Raw genomic sequence first — 20,853 nt, forward strand, 5'->3', positions numbered from 1 at the left:
GTTTTTAAATGAGAAATTTGCACCACATCTGTCATCACGTACCAAAAGTGTTAGGATACAGAGTCTGATCTACAGTGACGGAGAAAACTATTTAAATTCTGTTTTCGCAAACTTCCCAATCTGGGGAAAATTGTGTTTTTTAACTAAGTTATGTGGTTTATGTGTGTTTCTCACAAGTAACTTTATTAAAGGTTCCTGAATTGTAGTCAATAGCTTTGAATTCAGAGGAAAGCCTACTGTATCAATAACCACAGGTGTAAAGAGTACTGATATATCCTACTCAAGTTAAAGTATTGTTCCGTGAGTTAGTCATACATAAAATACTCAAGTACAAGTAAAAAGCAGCTCAATTAAATAGTACTCAAAGTAAAAGGTACTAGTTACTTTCACCCCCCACGTTTATTTTTGGTAATAAATCTTGCCACGGTTTCCTTGCACACAGTAAACATCTCACATGTAAACTTAAAAAGGAAGAGATAAGATCTTGCACAATTGGTATTTAATAAATAAAATAACTCCATTGAATTCAATGCAAAATAGTGATTTAGAAAGTACTCATAAAAGCAACTCAGTTACAGTAACATGAGTTCGTTTCTTTCACCTCTGTCAATAACCTGGAACTACAGTACCTTATTGGTTTGTTTAATTGTTCTTAAAGGACCAAAAACCCTTAAATCAAAGCATAATCTCACTTAATAACTTCTCAGGTTACTAAAAGCAGGTTTTAAATGGAATGCATACCTGCACTATTAGCACTGACGGCTGTGTTTCCTGCTCACTTCTTCCCTGCCATGAAAAGAAACGAGCCGTCATTTTCGCTAAAGTGTCGCATTTTTCTTTCGCCGCGCCATGATTTATCGGCAGCTCGCTCAGTTTCTCTGAGCTCTCTTTACTGCGATGCATCTCGCTCCTCTGACAGTTGCCATTTGTGACGGTTGTGCATCAGGATTGTGTGATAAGTTACGATGACAGCCAACAAGCGTGAGCTGTTGTCATCACTTCGAGCTACGATATGATGACATTTCGAGTCTGTGCTTTTATTGGGGTTTTTCTATGTATGAAAGGAACTCATGATGTGGAATTTGTTGTTAGATTTCACAGTGACAAAGATATTCTGGCATTATTGATGCACAAAAACACACACAAAGGGCTCATTCTGACTGTGCAGAAAGGAAGAATAACATTAAAAAGACACACTGTAGCAACAAAACAAACCAAATCTGAATTTTTAAAAAAATGCATAATGACCAGGGTTGGGGTCAATTATAATCATAATCGCACAATTGATAATTAATTACAATTATGACATAATTTTAATTGTAATTGTAATTTAAGAAAAACTGTTGATATTGTAATCATAACTGAATTGCAATTGTAATTAGCATGGAAATTATATAACAACTATCAATTACAATTCTATGGCTTACACATACGTAGTTAACAATTATTAATTATGTTTCATATCAAGTTTTCCCACTACCTGTCAATTCTTGATCATTTTACCATTTAAAAAATTAATAAAATTAAATCTAGGGGTATACTGACAGAAAACAGGTTCAGACACACACATTGAAAATATTAATACCAATATTTTCATTGATAAGGAAGCCTAACAAGGTAAATAAGAGATGAAAAACAAATTCAATGATAGATAATATTTTTTAGTGTATTTTACAGCTGATTTAAGACATGAGTCAAACTGACCCGTTATTATGAGATGCTAACAGAAAGCTAACACACGAGGAAAGTTATGTTTTTTGGGGGTTATTTAATAAGGCTCAGTAATCGTAATCAAGTTGTGATTGAACATGGATAATTGAAGATGTAATTGTAATTGGTTGTGTTAACTGTGATGGTTGTGTTGGTAACACAGTGAGCTGAAGGTGGTGACGGGGGAATGGTTCCTGGAGACGCGATCCAAGCGTTTTGAGCAGAAAGGGTCGAGCAGCGATGTGATTAAAAAGACAATCCTCAGCTGCCCGATGCGTAAGTCTTTCCACCAATGGCACGTCATGGCCGTAATGCTCTCACTGCTGATTTCATGAACATGTTTCTGATGTTTTCTGGTAACCAGCTCCAGAAGAAATTCCCACAGAGAGCCAGCCTGCTTCTTCAGAGCCAGAAAAAACTGACACGCCGAAATCCAAAAGGAGTGCAGTGCTCAGCATTGTGGATGGTGTTCACAGGAAAGGGTGAGGAGAAAACGAAGCAGGCCAGAAACAGAGAGCACGCCAAGCCAAAATATTAAAAGTATTAATAATCATGTTTCCTTCTGCTAACGACTGCCTTAATAATCAAGTGTGTCATGTTCCTTAAAGCTAATAATGTAATTGAGCAATCAAAATGCAAAAAAATACCTAACTAGTCTTACTATAGTCTACTACATGTGGTCATTCATATACATTAATGTATATAAGTCCCTCCTTCGTCCTATAAACCCCTTTTCAAATGGAAACAATTGCCGAGTGAGCCCAGCCAATAGGCTTCCACTCCCTGGATTGAGGACTGTCAATCAAAGTGAATGCGTGTGCATTAACTGTGCGCGGAAACGAGGTCGCGCATCTCATATAGGTATCACTGAGCAGCATAACATCATGGAGGAGTGCTCCAACACTCCAAAGTTACCCATTCCACGATTGCCAACGTGTAAAGCTTCTATTAAAAAAGTTAAGAAAAGTCCGAGTACACAAAGTTTGTGGATAAACATCTTTGTGGCCGCAACAAAATTGATCTCGTAGCTGCTTTTCAAAGGTGGAGGGACATTTAAAAGGATTCCGAACGGACCAGGATTTGGCGACATTTCTCATGGACAGGTAATAAACATGTTTTAATCAAACTATCAATAAAGGTGTAGTTTTGCGACTTTGTTGTGTTTTGCAATGCGCGTGCACACACTTAGAGACGTAGCTTCTGGTAGATTGGCAGAGGCAGGGGGAGGAAGTAGAGCTGTTGAGGGCGGGGCATCGAGACGTTCTTTCAGAAATTCCGGATATCAGCTTTAAGGTACAGTAGACTTCAGACATTTCCATTTCTAAATTGGAGCCATTTTAATCCAGGGTAATGAAATTGTTACAAAAATAGCTTTGAGTGTCTAGTCCCAGTGTTTGTTTCTTTCATCATCAACAACTTCTGCAGACTTTCATCCCACACTTTGAGTGAATTGTGTCATTACTGTCCTCGGTCTCTCTGTAGGACTTTGTTTTCTTCAAAAGCTGCACTCAGGCACGAAAAACACTGTTGTGGTTGATTTTAAAGCCATTGTTGGCAAAAATGAATCTGCATGCTTGCTGCCAACAACAAACACGTTTCTAATCAAAGGCCAGTGATTGAATTTCAGCCACTAGATTAAAAAGTTGGATATGACGCTTATTTTGTTGGCTATAAAAAAAAAAACAGCTGCTTTGACAATGTAAATAAAACTTAATGTTATACTATTCTAGCTCATTTGTTGGTTGAGCACAGGGTTGGGGTCAATTACATTTTTAAATTACAATTATTCAATTACGATTGCATAGACCAACATTTTTCCCAATTACAAATAAATCACAATGATTTTTTATCCCATTAAAGTTGATTTGAATTATGTTCTCAATGACTAAAGTTCAATTACAATTGATCACAAATATTAAGCCTAAACAACCCTCATAAAACTATTTTTTCCCCCTCTTGTTAGCTTTCTGTTAGCATCTTTTATGATAACTGGTCGGCTTTGAGCCAAGTTTTAAATCACTATCCAAATTGACAGTTTTTATAGAATTTTCATGCCAGATACAGTTACAAAGTCACATTTCTGAACCCAATAACAATTCAATTACGATTACAACAGCGACAGATTTTTTTCCAATTTGAATTACAATTATAATTGCATAATAATTGTAATTAATTATCAATTATGCAATTGCATTTGTAGTTGACTCCAACCCTGGTTGCAAATGTAGAAGACACTGAATAAAATGCAGAGAGAACAGCAAGAGACTTGTGCAATAACTGAATAACCGTGTGTGTGTGTGTGTGTGTGTGTGTGTGTGTGTGTGTGTGTTTGCAGAAGGATAAAGCTAAATAAAAAGGCCGGCCGGCCCAGCCCGAAGCCAAGGACTGCAGCTGACAGTGTCAGTGTCAAGTCGACTTCAGACGGAGATGCCAAAAGTGTCCGCTCTGCTCCAAGCCCTCGTTCAGACAGGTTTCTAACTCTAACTCTTGGTTATTAGATGGTTATTAGATCAGCTGACCAACCTGCATTCTGTTTGACAACATGTGATCATACAGTTCACGCTGAGCCGGCTTTTCTACCAAAGATCTTCAACACAATTGTTCCATGTGCCTCCAGCGAAATATGCGCTTATTCAGACATTAAGATTTTCCAGCTCAGACGCTCGTGTTGTGTGTGTTAGCTCATTAAAAATACATTTACGGTTTGTTTTTCTCACTCTTAGAGTTTTTAATTGGGTTTGAATGTGTTTCTAAGAGAAGTCCTCCCTCCCACTATCTGCCACACTCTGAAAACAAGATTAAAAAAATAGGCTTGGAGTGAAATAATAATGAAATCTCGTGTTCCATTTGTTTCACGTTAGCTTCTTCTAAACTAGTGTTGTGTTTTCTTTCTGGACGAAGGTTAAATGTTGCTACGATGCAGGGCTATGCTACGTTACACTTTTCTACAATTTGCTGCTACAATGGGTGCTATGTTCTTTGTTCTAATACTTTGCTATGCTTTACATCTCATTTAAGGTAAAGTTGCATCCCCTCACACAAAGTTACTTGTATTATTTTTGTTAATGCTAACACTAAGCTATGCTATGTTACGCTACATCACATTACCACGCAAGCTTTTGTTGGTGGTATATTACATTGGTCAAGACACTTCACATACATTTCCTTTTATTTATCAATGAATGGGAGTTAAATTTACATTAAATATAATTTTAAATCTATGGAATTTTCCTATATTTTATACATAAAACTGTGCATCCTTTTGTCATCAGAAGCAGGTTGTTGTAATATTTCTGTGAAAATCACAATCAATTGTTCATTTGATGTAGTTTTTAATGTTTAACCCTCATGTTTTCTTTTGGGTCAATTTGACCCCATTCAATGCAAAAATTACAAAAAATATAGTTGACCTGATGGTGGCGCTGCAGGAAAAGGTCATATCATCACCAAAACCAATAGATACTTTTGTGGTCTTTAACGTTGTCGGTAAATGGCCTTATAGTTGGGCATGCTAAAATAAACAGCAACTTTTTGCAACATTTAGCAAAAAAAACACGTTTAAAAAATCGTATGTGAATTATTTTACGTTACTTTCTACCAGATTTACAGCAATATTTGTGAAATATGTGATTTTTTTTCTCATAAAAAAATGTCAATGTTAAATCTGAATCTAAATCTAAATGTTAAATCTGAATAATTAAATTTAAATCTAAATGTTAAATCTAAACAATAAATTTAAATCTAAATGTTAAATGTAAATCTTAAATGTTAAATCTAAATGTCACGGGTGAAACTAAATATTTAGCAAATATGCAAATTTACCGGAAGTACCAAAATAAAAGCTCATTAACGGCAACGATTTAACGTTGACATTATGATTTTACGCGACACAAATTTCACAAATGTTGCTGTAAATTTGGTCAAAAGTAGCATAAAAAAATTCACATAAGCTTTTTAAACATGGTTTGTTTCTAAATGTTGCAAAAAGTTGCTGTTTAACTTTTCAATCAGCGCTCCATATACGGTGGTGTTATAGAACAGGTCAAGGTTTCATTATCAAGGAGTTATTTATGTATTCAACAAATAAGCAAAGTACCTTACACAAAAACGTGGTCAACAATTTTCATAAAATCATTCTCAAATATTCCTGAGGTCAGATTTACCCCAAGGTTAAAATGTGTTAGTAATATTTGAAGATAATAGGAGGGTGAAGATAATTTTGTTATGGTTTCTCTCTGGTTTTCAGGAGCGGTCCGGTGACGTTTGAGTCTTCAGGAATGCCTGCACCACCAAACAACCTGCGGTCCCGGACTTCGGACAAATCATCCACACACAGTGAAACCCGGAGGGTCAGGGTCAGCGAAGGAGAAACACTAACACAGAGCAGCAGCAGCAGCAGCAGCAGCATCAGTGTGAAATATTATTCCAACACTTTGTTTCTGTCACAGCCTGATGGAGCAGAGAGTGTGGTGAGTTTGCCCTCCAGCGACAGCGCGTCAGAGAAGAAGGATGGCGACCACGCCAAAACCAATGCGGGCGCACCGGCTATCTCAGTGTCCAGAGCTTCAGTTTCATCTGGTATCTTGCTTTTTTTTTTTTCTGTCTTTCTTTCTGGATGTGGGAATGTGAACCATGACATGACTTGAAGTGTTGTTTCACAGCTTTGCAGCTCACACACACAAACATTTCAGCATCTGAGTCACAATTAATGTGTGAAAGCAGCATCAGAGGAGATGTTATAAACAGTCCAACGTCACCGCTGTGGGCTGATTAATAAGAAATAAAAAAAATAAAAACACCCAGCTGCTCCAAACTCAAGCTGCTGAAGGTGAAATTACTCATGTTTAAGGGCAGGTGTCGCTTCCTCACATATCACACTAACTCACACAGTGATCCCATCTTTTATCTTTTAACAGCCGCTTTTCTTTGATGACGAATCTCATCATTTACAGCTTTTCATCAGGTTGCCGTGCGGACGCTTAGTTTTGAAATCTTCACTGCTGAGGATGCTTTCTATCTCTTAGCCATTGATACGTTATATTCCGCCCAACAGCAGAAGTTTTTGGCGCATTTTACTTGTAGCAAGTGATTATTTTCTACATTATTCATTATTAAATTCCATCAATTTAGTCATGTTTTGTCAGTAGTTATTCTTAGAACAAACAAAAAAAAAAAACAAGTTCATAGCAGCTTTGAATTGTGTAATATCTCGTAGTAAATGTATTTATGAATTAATATTCATAAATAAGAGTTTAATATAAGATTTATTTTACATTTATATTTTATAAACTTGATAAAAAGGCAGCATTGTACACACAGTGTAGTGGTTAGCACGTCAGTAAGATGGTTGTAGGTACAAGCCCCGGGGTCACACCTTTTCCAGTTTGCATGTTCTCCTCATACTTGTGTGGATCACTCCCATTTCTGACCTCCATCCGAAAGCATGTACGTTAAGTTAATGGGAGTCTCTAAACCAGTGGTCCTCAAACTGGGGTCTGAGGAACTTCAGGGGTCCTTGAGCCGTAGGTTGGGCGTCAGTGAAAGAATATATTATTCATGTCGTATCATTAAAAAGGCGTATAACTACATACAGTATATGCACTGCTGTATCACTGTGAGGTACGATAGCCATAAAATTGTACAAAAAAACTTTAATTAAATGTGGGGATATTTTAATTTATTTGCAATACATTAAATACATTTTATATTCTATACAAGACTAGAAAAGGTGCTCTTTAAGTCTATTTCTACTACATCTAGTGCTACAATGGCTGTAAATTGTGTTTAATTAAAAGATTATGAGGGGGGCGGGTCTTTGAAAAATGTTAAAGTAGCTTCTACTCATTCAGTTGATTCTATTTGCATTATGAACATTTTAACACTATTTTCAGTTTACAGTGTAACGCAGGGGTGTCGAACTCATTTTAGTTCAGGGGCCAAATACGGAGCACTTTGATTTCAAGTGGGCCACAGATTTCATGCAAGAAAACAAGTAATTTCTATACTCTATACATAAAATATAAAATATGTAAGAAACCGACCATATCCAAACAATATAAGTGACAGATATCAGTCCCAACAGGATTTTGACTTTAAATTTCCTTGATTTTGTGACCAATTTCTATTTAAATAAATAAAATATTATGTCATAACTTGAGGAAAATTGAAGGATTTTGTAAGAATTTTGAATTTTTTTCAACTGTTTTGTTGTTAAAAATGACTGCGATCATGTAATATAAGCACCGGGTAAACTTTGAGCCTCTGCAATTATTCTTGAGTTTTTTTTTACACAATGATTCATGTTTTCTCCGTCAATTTTACTTTCTCCTGTGGGCCAAATTGGATGCTCCAATGGGCTGGATTTGGCCCCCGGGCCTTGAGTTTGACACATCTTGTGAAACGCATCTAATCAGGACGGAACCTGGTTTGCACTGCAGCACAAATCTCATCACATTGATACAAAAAAACCACCACCGACATTAACGTAGAGAGGGTTTGCTTTACTAACTACAGATCAAATTTGCATAGTCAGGTCTTAGGTAATGACAGCTGATGTAAGTGTGTTTAGAGAACAGATCCTCCCTGCTGTTAAACACACAGATTAATATATGTTTGCAGGAATAGAAGCCAGTCTCAGTTGTGATTCTCTGAATGCAGATGTTAAGCTGTTAGTCACGAATGGACACGTAGAAACTATCACGTAACACAGCAGACTTCAAAACGTCACCAAAATGTCAATATTGATCTGTTTTTATTCGCCATGCACCAAAATCAAATGAGATCTGCAACAGATGACTTAATTAAATGTGCTGTTAAGCAATTCGTTAGACCAGCCATTGGCAACTGGTGGCCCGGGGTCCAGATGTGGCCCTCAGTCAAATGTTTCATGGCCCCCAATGCAAGTGCCCAAAAACTGTAATTCAATAAGTTGGAGGGAATATGAAGCCCAACATAACTCCCAAAACACACAAATTGGCAGCAAAATGCACAAAATGACTCAGCAAACATAAAATGACATCAAAGACAGACACAAGTGCTTGACAGTGATCACAAAACAGCAAGACGATACAGAATAGCTCCAAAGACACACAAACTGTTAAGAAAATTACAAAAAATGACAGGGAAATGGGGAAAACCACAACAAAAATACAGAAAGTGACCCCAAAAACGCACAAATCGACAACAAAAAGGCAGAAAATGACTGAAAAACACGCAAAATTAAAGCAGGAACACAAAAAATTAACAAAAGTAACACACATGATGAACCCTAAAAACTGAGAAAACATCAAAACGTCAGACAAAGACAAAAAGACAAAACCGTTTTTTCCCCGTGTTAATGCTCTGATTGGTCAAAACACAACAGAAAGATACAAAAATACACATGATTCCAAAAAATAAAAAAAAACATTTTTAAATGGAAAAAAACAACAAACACATTTATTCAAATAAAATGCACAAAAACACAACAGAAAGATACACAAATACACATATTGACTCAGAAAAACATACAATACAGAAAAATACACCAAACAAAAAATACAAAAAAAAAAAAAAAAAGCCAACAAACACATTTATCATGCACGTCTCATAGAATTAAACCAGGAAAATTGCTCCCATATTTTGCACCCACAAATAAACCCCTTCAAACACTACAGAGTACAGAGTATGTACACCTCTTTTACATCCAACCTTCAAACACACTCATTTGGCCATAATTGACAACTCTACTTATGCTCCCACATAAATGCATACATCTGACGGGCACCGTACTAGTTATTCTAAATGCTGACATGACTGTTGATGATGTGGCCCTTGGATCAGCTAGAATCACTGTGATTGAGTGGCCCATCACTGCATTAGACACTGTAGTTGTTGACAAAACGGACTTTTTTTAATGTAGCTACTACGTGATCAAATTGCACTCTTATCTTTTTTCCTGCTCTACCCTTGTCTCTGCACCAGATCACAGTCGCTCTGAGATGGATCTCTCAGCCCCCGTATCTGAGCCCAGTGATGATGCTCTGAGTCTCCGGAGCCGCTCAGTCCCTGGACTCCATGACACGGTAAGCAACACAACGATCGCATGTTGAATCGCCAAAAGTTCAGATTTGTCAGTGAGCTGCGTCACGCTGTGGATCATAAGCACAGCATGAGGCCTGTTTGCTAAAGAGATGAACATAATGTGTCAGATGTGGGCCTGGATGTCACTTCAAAGTGATACAGCAAGTGTCTGAACGGACGTCACACTTTGTCTCTGTGTTTCAAAGCATTGCACACAAACAGACGTGTCAGTAGTGTTTAGTTCTTTATCCCCCAACATACTCAGAAACGAACACTCTTGTCTCTGCCATCCACAGGAGTTTTCTGATGAAGACGTGGAGGAAGACATTGACGCTCTGATGTCAGCCCACAGCAGGCCTCCCAGTCGCCGCCTCAGCAACGCAATGTCAACGGTAACGAGCCCTGTTAAATATCCCAAACTGATTTAAGTGTGTGTGTGGTGGCGTACCGTGGAGGACAACACGTCCACGCCTTCAAATCCATCAATGCCTGGGTTGGGCGTGTCTGTTTTAGTGTTTACTGTGCAAACACAGCGCAAACACGTCCTCGTTTGGCAAACAATGCTGCTTTCACATCAACTCCTTTCACTCGGTTGTGATATGATGATAAGAAAAGCTGCTTTTCCACGTATGAAAACAATGTGCATCACTAAAGTTTGTTTATCTCTCCGTCTAGTTTTTATCTTTCTAATATTCCTGCCTTTGTCATGTTGTCCACATGCAAATAATCTGAATAATGAAGAATAATGAAAGTAATGTGGGTTGAACAGGTGGCAGGTCCAAACGTTAGGTGGTTTGAAAACGATCAACATGTAGAGCAGCTTTACATAATGTGATTATTTATTTTGAAGTCCTTAAATCAGACAATTGGAACATTGATATAGGAAAGACCAAAGGGGTTTTTTTGTGTATTTTTGTTGTAATTTCTGTTCTTTTTTTTGTCAGTTTGTTGTCATCTTGTGTGTTTAGAGTGTGTTTTAGTTTTTGTATATTTTGGTTGTCCCTTTTACGTGTTTTGTATCAGTTTTTATAGTCATTTTTTTTCATTATGTATGTGTTTGGAATCCTTTATGTATAAAATTAGACAGAGCTGTTGTCCATATCTGATGTAGAGTATTGTGATTCAGAATGAATAAAAGCTGCCTTTAGAAGTTTTATTTTTTTTTTAGAATAGTTGTATTTTTTACATAAAATCAGCTAGAAATATCTGTTGGAACATTTTATACAGATGTTAAATTCATCTTCTATTAAAAGAAGGCTAAGGATAAACGTCTGTACAGGTCTTCAAATTCTAGAATCTAGATTTTGCCTTCAGTCCCCCCCCAAAAAAATGGTTGCTCATGTCATGATTAATCATAAAGGATGAATTGGTTCCAATTTGAGTATTGGAGTATTATTATAAATGGAGGTCCCCCTGCCTTTCTATGCAGGCATGGAACCTAGATCCTATTGCTTTTAAATGAGGGTGAAAGGCCACCCTGGTTTTAGAGGCCTAATAATGATCTAAGTATCAAACTGTCATCCCATCTTAATCAGAAATGTGTATTATACCTTTATTTAACAGCAATGGCATATTTGTTACAGTCCATTATTCATCACAGAAGTAAAGGTATCCAATTAAACCCGCCTTCTGATCACCACTTTTCATTTCTCAGTTTGTCTGTCAGTGTGATGTGGTGTTATTGGATGGCTCTGATGTGTTCTCACATCCTCTGAAGGGAAACGCTCTCCTTGGTCCTAATGAGCTACTGTTGGCTCAGGATGCGACAGATAGAGAAGAAGCTGGATTCTTGACTCTTTGTTAATTCTGGCTGCACACCAAACCACTCTTTTCATATTGAAATGATCAAATCTCATTATTGTACAGTACAGACGGTTCCGTTCACAGGAGGAACCTTTAGAGTTTTACACATCACTGCAGGCAAACTACAAAGATAGGGTTTGATTTGATAATATCACACATATTGAGTCCAAAAACGTGGATTTCTTTGTCTGTATTTCTTCCTCCAAATCACTGCCAGACAACAGCACAGGCGCTCTGCTTATTCTAATGGCTTTGATGTCTCATTCAGAGTTATTTCATGTCTCAGAATATTTTTTCGGCTCCATTTATCTGTCTGCGTGCGCCCGACGCTGTGATTCATGACGAGTTTCACAGGTTAAAGACTCTCCATCTTTCAGTGATCCATCTCTTCTGTATGACAGTTAATATGACTGTGAATGGAGGTGATGCGTCACTGACTTAAGCCTTAATGTAGACTATATCGCAAAAAAGAACATATCTTACATGTGAGTGTGTAGACTGTTCTAGTTTGATATTCATGCACAAATAGTTTTTTGAAGAATGTCATGATGATGACATGACTTGTTTTTGTCTCTGTTGTTGTGTTCTATTGGTAGATTGGCCCTTTTTTGCTCTTTAAATAGGAAGATTTTCATATTCATATTGAGTTGATGAGGTTATAGCTAGAGTGAATATGTAAATGTGCCCAGAGTTAAAACCAGAAAGTTTTGCAAAATATCATATAATATGATCATCGCAAACTCTATCACCCCATTAGGGAAAGCAAGTGGTGAGCACTTAACACATAAACATTGCATGAACATGCCACCATGTGGAGAAAACGTGTTTCTGCCGTTACCGAAAGCTTATGACCATAGGTGAGGACTGGATTTTTATTTTTCCAATTGACGGACTTGACCATCTACAAATCAGGGCAGGTCTGAGTCCGATAAATTGTCCCATTACAGTAAACTGAAATCTTTGTGGAATAAGCTGAATTAATACTAAAACTAATGTGTTTGACAGAATACAAAAGCACAGACTGCTGTAATACTTTAGTGGCATTTTCCTTTTGTTTCTTTGTACGGTAATTTATTTATGTCAGTGTTGGATGTTTTCTTTGTGGTTCATTTTTCTCCTTGTGTTTTATGTCAGTTTGTTTAACATTCAGTCTGTGGATGTTCATTCACATTTCAGTACTCTGACAAGTCCATCAGTCAAGATTTACCTTGACTGATGGACAAAAGAGTTCAAAGCTTTGGTTAGTGCTGATTTTTGTTTCCTGTTAGACTACGTATCTAAGTATCTGAAATGTTTATTCTGCAGGCAGCGTATCATGTCATTGATTTATTATCAATTAAATGTAAGAAAAGTCCAGTTATTTTTTATAGTAATTATGCTCAAATATGTGTTTTTCCTAAAGATTAGGTTATTGGATTATAGGCATGAAAAACTACAATACTAATAAAAGATAGTAGAAATCTCATGGCTGGATTTTACATTCTTCTTTTTCTTTTTCTTTTTCTTTTTCTTCTTCTTCTTTTTCTTTTTCTTCTTCTTCTTTTTCTTTTTCTTCTTCTTCGTCTTTTTCTTCTTCTTCGTCTTTGTCTTCGTCTTTGTCTTCGTCTTCGTTTTCTTTTTCTTTTTCATCTTCGTCTTTTTCTTTTTCTTTTTCTTTCTTTGTTTTTTTTTTTCTTTTTTTTTCTTTTTCTTTTTCTTTCTTTGTTTTTTTTTTTCTTTTTTTTTCTTTTTCTTTTTCTTTTTCTTCTTCTTCTCCTCTGATGGTGCGTCTCGCTGACTCCAAATGAGTTGGAAGTTCAGTGTTTTCATACATTAATCACTATGGTAACGGTGTGTAATGGGGTTTCCAGGGCGTGCTGCTGGATTCAGGGTCTTTGCTGAGGGTCTGCCTCTATCACTGCTACATCAAAGCACTCACTTCTGTCTCTTTTTTTTCCCTCCTTTTTCTGCTTCTTCTCCTTCCGTCTCTGTGTCTCTGACCTGATCCCAGTCTTCTACCCCGGGCTCAGAGCGAAGGTGGGGGTATCTCAACATCCCCGACTCTGATGCAGAGACTGTAAGTCTCGCCGTGGCTGTTTGTGCATGCGTTTATACTCACCTCATGGTGTAAAGCTTTAAAGCACTCGAGCATAAATATCACATGAAACATTTAATAATACATACAGACGCCTTAAATATTCCAACATACACTGAATAAAATCTGCATGCGTGGTGCGTTTGTGCTTCCTGTAGCTGTTGTGTTTTTAATGAAATATAAACTTAAGCTGCTCACATTAATCCGCTCATTCATCATCACACTGCAGGAAAAAAAAACAGAGCATGACTCGCTTTATGGATTCTTGCTTCATGTTCTTGAGACGATGATCCAATTATTAGTGCATGATGACATTTTTTTCTGCTGTGCAGCTGTTACACGGCTTCCTGCTGCACAACTTTCAGATACAGAAATATGAGGGAGAGAGTAGGCACACAAACAACCTAGTAGATAATAAAAATACTGACCTGATGGTGGGTGAATCTACGTCTGTGTCAGGATGTCCTGACAAGCAATGATTACAAATCGATGCAAAGTGTGCTAACGTTTCCCTTGGGATGAACATCAGAGCGGCTTGTTAAAGAGGATCAAGTAACTGCAGGATGGTTTAATCCTGATCCAACACAGCTGGTGGCAAAGGGAGACTCAGTATAAGCCTTCTGTGTATAATATCATCAGGGATGTGGTCAATTCCAATTGTTATTACAATTCCACTCTCAATTACAAAACTTAAATTAAAATTTTAGCATAAGTTAATTTTTCGGTAGTGCACATGCTCATAACCGATCTCAGACCGTGACACCGGCCCTTGGTTTAGTCTTTGTCACGTGACCTAAAATGGCCAATGAGGGGCGCTACGTACGGATAGAATGTCGGTATATTGATACGGCAACCGTACGGCTAGCCACTGCCTTTTTTTTAACATTTGTTTCCTCTGACATTTCTTTGGAGTCAAAGCTCCGTCACATTCCTTGTGCTGCAGGTTGATCTTCCACAAGTCACAAGACATTTTTCAAATGCATGATGAAACATGAAGACATGCAAAGGTTAGAGTGATACAGACATTATAAGAGGTGGTGATTAGAGATTAGGTGAGATTTTCAATGGTTTTTTAAAAAAATGCATTCATTTTTTTACTTTTATAAAAACTTCTATAATATTAAACTTGTAAATATTTTTACCTGGAATTAAGGGAAGATAAACAGACTAGTCAACAAATTGTAACTGATCAATAAAGGTGCCACTGGTTTTCATACGTCACAGAAATCCACTACATAGAATATTGATCAGTCAGTCAGTCAGTCAACTTTATTTGTCCCGAATAGAAGCGATTCAGAGGGTAAAGTTATGGGGATCATAAACGTAAGAGCACATATAGTACATAGAAACATAGCAGTTCAATTTGACCCAATAAAATACAAGATGACGTACAAACAACGAGATAAATATAAATCCAGTGAAGAAACAGATCGATTACCTCACCACGCTCATCGAGTTAATAGACAAGTGTGTGTAAGGACTATCTTCTTTTATTATAATTAAGAAGGGAAATGGCAGAAGGGATAAAGGAGTGTTTGTATCTGTTGGTTTTGATTGTTGGAACCTGGAATTAGTGACGTAAAGGTTGTGAGCGATCTGACATGATGGACTTAACGTAATGTTACACACCCGTTTATATACAGATCCTGAAGAGTATTGATAAAAATATTTTCGAGAAAAAAAAACAATTCAAATGAATTTAAGAATCACACAGAGGTGCATTTATTTGTTGCACAGTTTCCTATAAAATGACAATAAAAGCCGTTAAACCAATGTTACTTTTACAGAGTGATTAGTGTCACGAGCAGTATCTCAGACTTTGCTCTTTTCCTTTAACCTCAACACATTGTGCTTTAAGTGATGTTTAGGTATGATGTGTAATTCACAATCTTGCCATTTCAAGGACATTCAACCTGTTTCGGTGCAATGATTGATGATTGTGGGATGTGTTAAGAAAGTAAAATTAAAGCACACTGACACTCTGCCTTCACCAGTTTCACGTTTTTAGTTATGCTCTAATCCAGCGTCTCACAAAATGCACTTTAAAAAGGTTGTCAACTGGTGGGTGGAAACCCAAAAGTGCCTTGCAGATGTGGGTGGACAAATGATTACAGAAAATGACCTGATGCTTTTATTGTGAAAGAAATGTATAAATGCAGCAGATTGACCTCTATTTTCAGTTCTAAAAGTCGCTGGCAGTAGTTTTTCATGATGATATATTAAACAATACACCATATTTTAAATATGAAGTACTTATTAGTATTGTTAGTATCTAACTCCACTTTTTCCTTGATCTGGGTCAGCGATTGGGTGATTATTGTCTTGAAAGCTAAATTACTTTCAAAGCACTGATATAAAACGCATTTTAAAGAAAAAAAATGACTATAAATTGTCTCATTTAACCATCACTTCTGTGCAGATATTTTACTGACCTTGCTCTAGTTGTGCTTCTCGCTCTCTGTCACACTTCACTCTTTCTTTTTTTTTTTTTTTCTTTGGACCTTCTCCCCTCCTCCTCACTCACTCACTTCTTCCTCTTTGCTTTTTGTCCTCACAGAGCAGCATAAACAGCATGATGAGCATGTACAGCGAGACCGGTGACTATGGCAACGCCAGGGTGAGCGGAGAGATCCTGCTGAACATCAGCTACAGCTACAAAACCGGTGCTCTCAACGTATTGGTGAAGGAGTGTCACAACCTGGCAACCGGTGACGAGAGGAAGCAACGCACCGATGCGTAATTAGTATTTATAGATCCTCTGATGATGATGATGTTGATATCTCTGAGGAGACGAACAAAGCTTTTGATCCGTTAATGATAAAGCTGTGTGCATCCCTGAGTCGCCTTGTCTTATGTCTGGCAGGTACGTGAAGACTTACCTGCTGCCTGATACATCACGACAGAGCAAGAGGAAAACCACTATCAAGGCCAACAGCATAAACCCAGTTTTCAATGAAAATCTGAGGGTTCGTGACCAAAAACTTGTTTTTTATCTATGAGTTGACTGGCAGGACTTTAAACCTTTTCATTTCTTCTTCCTGAATCCAATGATGGGATAAATGTTTAAGGTATGGTGAAAAAAATAGTTTAGTCCTTTTTGTATCATAATAACAAAAGAAAAGCAGTCTATTTCTCCCCAGTAACTTTTCTTTTAGAATTCTTATGGAGCCCCGAAAGTGGCATAAATATATACATTGGGCGACCGTGGCCCAGGTGGTAGTGGGTCGTCTTCTGATCGGTAGGTTGGAGGTTCGATCCCAGTACCTGGCCATGTGTCGAAGTGTCCTTGGGCAAGACACTGAACCCTAAGTTTCTCCCAGTGGTCGACTAGCGCCTTGCATGGCAGTCCTGTCCCACTGGTGTGTGAATGTGAGAGTGATTGGGTGAATGAGCTGATGTGTAAAGCGCTTTGAGACTGCTTCAGTGTGGTGATAAAGCGCTGTATAAAATCTAGTCCATTTACCATTTACCATTTTATTTAGGATGTTTTACCTGCCTGTAAAAGTTGGTTATGTCCATAAACATACGAACAGTCACATGGGACTGTTACATGAGCATGTAAAACTCATTCAGCAAAAATAAATATTAATCTCACTTTCAGGGCTCCTTGTAACTCAAGAACGTGAGATAAAGAAATAACGTGTGCTCTCTACTGCCACCTGTTGACATGAATGGGTATTTCATTTCTCTGCCTTTAACAGTAATAACTAGGACTGGGAATCTCAGGTTACCTCACGAAACATTACACGATACATGGCTCATGATAACAATATCATCTTGATATGGCGATTCTCAGATGTTTTCTTCTTAATAACCTGTGATATATGTGTGTTTATAGGGTTGAAAGAAGGAAAAAACATGTGTAATAGTTTATATTTTGCAGCATAATTCCAAGCAGAAATAGTGCAAAAACATGACATCTCATGGTTCTCAAGGAAATCAAATATATTAAGTAGAAACATAAATTTATATTATATATATATTTATATTTAGCATTTCAATAAAAAAAAAGAAAATCAACATTTTTTCTTTTAAACAGATAGGCTAAATATTTCCTATAAAATGTGAATAAACACTAACGGCACCAAAATGGTAGTTTTCAATGTAAATGGCATTGAACGTGACCTTTATTCTCACAGTAGACAAAGCAGTTTTCCTCAAACCTGAGTGCACTGAAACCTCTGCATTTATTTCTTTAGAAAGAGCAGCTGGTCGCCATGCTCAGCTGTAAGTGCCCTTCCTAAAGCACTGATTATGTCACCAGCACTTGATGGGACTCTTTTTGCTGACACACTCATACCAACGACATATAAATGCTTTTGTGCTGGCTTGGAAAGAAGAGGGTGCACAACGGGCTTTATAATCCTTTCTGTTTAACGTTATATATCATTTCTTTTGTCCTTGGCTCAGATACATTTATAGTTTCTCACACAGACTATTTCCATTCATGGTCTAGCCTCCCGTGTATCAATAAAATACCAATACGTTGCGAGAGCTCGTCAATAATCCATCGAACGGTTAAATATCGTATGACTCCTAGTAATAACTGCAGTTTGGACCAGCTAAATAAATGGGACAGATTTAACTCATTGGCTGCCAGCCATTTTCAGAACAGCCACCCCCCTCACTACCAGCCATTTTACAGAATTTTGAAAGACCCACAGAATATTTTGTTCTATCACCGTGTAAAAGCTGAAACCAGATTCTGAAAGATTAGACTTTTTTGTTTCTAATTTGTTTTGTTCTTCCATAATTAGCAGTTGAATAGGTAAGTTTCACACAAAAGGCCAGTTTCTGACAAAAAGCTGAGAAAAAAAGGCTTTTTCTGAAAAATCCTGTCAGTGACTTTGAGGCTATTTTTTTTTTTTTGCTTTAATGACACCTCAACATTGGTTTCCTTCTCTAAAACAACACTGAGACTGGGCTTTTAATGGCAAAATTATTATTTTGCTATCTTTGGTCAGAGTTGTATGGTTTCCTTACCGTATTTTGGCCCTCCTCCAAGTTCCCCTCCCCAGTCTCCACACACACAACTTCCTCCTCCTCCCCTACATGCCCGGGTTGTTGATTGTTTTCTCTCACGATTGCGACACTCTCAATAGTCCACTTAGGTCAACACATGCTTTGCTCATCTGTGAGCTGCTGGGAGCTTCACCTTCTTCTCTTGTAGCACCATTTTCTCCCTCGTCCATGGTTTCTCCCTCCCCGCTGATGGTGCACATCACGGCTAATCTCTCATCCAAAGGTGCACTGCTGCCACTTACACCACACCAGTTGGTCACCACATCATAGTACAAGGCTGATATTCATTGGAGAGTTCTGCAACAGTGTCTCCTAGCAACAACTGCCATTGACGTATATTTACGTCAATGGCAGTGAGAGTTATTGAGAAAGGCATGACTAGATTTCCAGTAACAGAGAAATTGTTATTTCACCATTTGTTTTGGTGATAATTCAAATACTGCCAGTCCGGGTGACCAATGGGTAATATTGCTTCCTCTGTGTAGAGTGTGCATGTTCTCCCTGAGCGTGATTGGGTTCCCTCTCCAATCCATATACAGTATATGTTCACGTAATATAAAGTCAAAGGCTGCTGTTTATACAGAGAAAATGTGCTTTTGTGAATGACGGATCAGAGGAAAAAAGGATAGATTGAAGTAGAAGAGGATAGGGAGTTCAGGATCAAATTATCTGTCGAGTGCTTGTGAGGCAGTGAAACCTTCATTGTGAAGGCAGAAGGCTAAACAGTAAGAGTTGGAGGAAGGAATTTCAATTATTTTTTTTCTGTATTTTTGTGTGTGTGCTCTGAGTTATGCAGGATAGGCTCTGGTTCATCTACACAATCAAAGGATTGATTTATTCAGAGATCTATTTTAAAACATTGCTATGAGACCTGATCCGACCTGCCAGCAGCTCTGAAAAGAAACAAATCAGTAGCCAATTTTAATTAACATTCATTCTAAATGGAAAAAAAAAAAACGAATCAAAATCAGTTTCTTCTCTTTTTGAAACCTAAAAACAGACCAACCAATGAACATGAATGATGTGAGAAGCAATTAAAATAAATGCATTTTGTTATGGCATCAGGCAAACCATTGTGACTCTTTTTTTTTTTTTTTTTTTTTTAACATTCCCAGTATGTGATCAGCCACTCGCAGCTTGAAACACGAACCCTCCAGGTGTCCGTGTGGCACCATGACCGCTTTGGCCACAACAGCTTCCTGGGAGAGGTGGAGCTGACCTTTGACTCCTGGGAGTTTGACTCTTTGATAGAGGAGTGGTACGCTCTGCAGCCAAAGGTAGCACACACACACACACACACACACACACACTCTTCCAAACTCCGACTGCTAAAGTCATGTCCGAGGTGTGTGTGTGTGTTGTTGTTTGTGTGCAGGTGGAGAACAGTATAGACTCCACCATGCAGTATAGAGGAGAGCTAACAGTGGTGTTGAAGTACATTCCTGCAGAGAAAAACCTCATGCTGCCGCTGGACCAAGTAAAAGGTACTTTAGTTACAGTTGATCCTATTAGTAATGATGAGTCAGAGCTCACAGACGACCAGTGAGGAAGGGTTGATCGATTGACTGAATGCATATAAACGCTCTTAACAATTCTGTCTGGATTCACTTTGAATTACTGAGTTCCAGCCAAGGTTGTTTTTTTCCAATGCAATATTTCCATGTCAGGTATGCACGTTTTTTTCTTGCAAGAAATAAATGAATTTGTAGTTCATCATATTGCAAAATTAAGACCGGTGTAGTGACATATGTAGAGCAGTGTTTCCCAAACTTTTCAAAGTCGCGTACCCTTTAAGACATTTAACCTGAAGCCATGTACCTCCTACTCCTGCACACTTAAAAAACCTAATCATTTAATGTCATATACAATGTAGCCCTACAGTGAAATTTGTCTTTGAATTTGATCTATCCTGTTAAAAAATGATAGATCGGAAAATTAATAATAATAATCTGTAAGCACACAAGAAAACGTCTTATTGAGAACGATCAGATTTATTTAAATTATTAGCCTAATGGCATTTTCAGTGAGAAACGATCTCTGTGTTTGGAAATCTACTAAACATTTGTTGATTGAATATATTGCTGTAATTCATATTCATCACCCTGAAACTGTGAAATACAGCTTGCTACAACTTTGATGAGAAGGGTGAGGTTGATGCACAGAACTCTGCAACGTTTGGATGA

At 37.6% G+C, this 20,853-nt stretch overlaps 1 protein-coding gene across 4 annotated transcripts in view; it reads left to right on the plus strand.

Moving 5' to 3' along the window:
* Positions 1-20,853, plus strand: part of sytl5 (synaptotagmin-like 5) — a 55,664-nt gene that overhangs the window by 29,386 nt on the left and 5,425 nt on the right. Inside the window, exons 4-15 of one of the 4 annotated variants that reach the window (XM_028435980.1) lie at positions 1,874-1,986; positions 2,075-2,192; positions 4,046-4,180; positions 5,957-6,059; positions 6,159-6,288; positions 9,673-9,773; positions 10,068-10,163; positions 13,565-13,630; positions 16,206-16,384; positions 16,512-16,614; positions 19,786-19,947; positions 20,046-20,154. In XM_028435980.1, the coding sequence (XP_028291781.1) occupies positions 1,874-1,986; positions 2,075-2,192; positions 4,046-4,180; positions 5,957-6,059; positions 6,159-6,288; positions 9,673-9,773; positions 10,068-10,163; positions 13,565-13,630; positions 16,206-16,384; positions 16,512-16,614; positions 19,786-19,947; positions 20,046-20,154 (1,415 nt within the window). Of the gene's footprint in view, positions 1-1,873; positions 1,987-2,074; positions 2,193-4,045; positions 4,181-5,956; positions 6,289-9,672; positions 9,774-10,067; positions 10,164-13,564; positions 13,631-16,205; positions 16,385-16,511; positions 16,615-19,785; positions 19,948-20,045; positions 20,155-20,853 lie in introns of all 4 variants that reach the window. The other 3 variants (XM_028435979.1, XM_028435976.1, XM_028435977.1) reach the window with 3 other exon arrangements.

The sequence above is a fragment of the Gouania willdenowi genome, chromosome 21, assembly GCF_900634775.1.
Source record: "Gouania willdenowi chromosome 21, fGouWil2.1, whole genome shotgun sequence".
NCBI lineage: Eukaryota > Metazoa > Chordata > Actinopteri > Blenniiformes > Gobiesocidae > Gouania > Gouania willdenowi.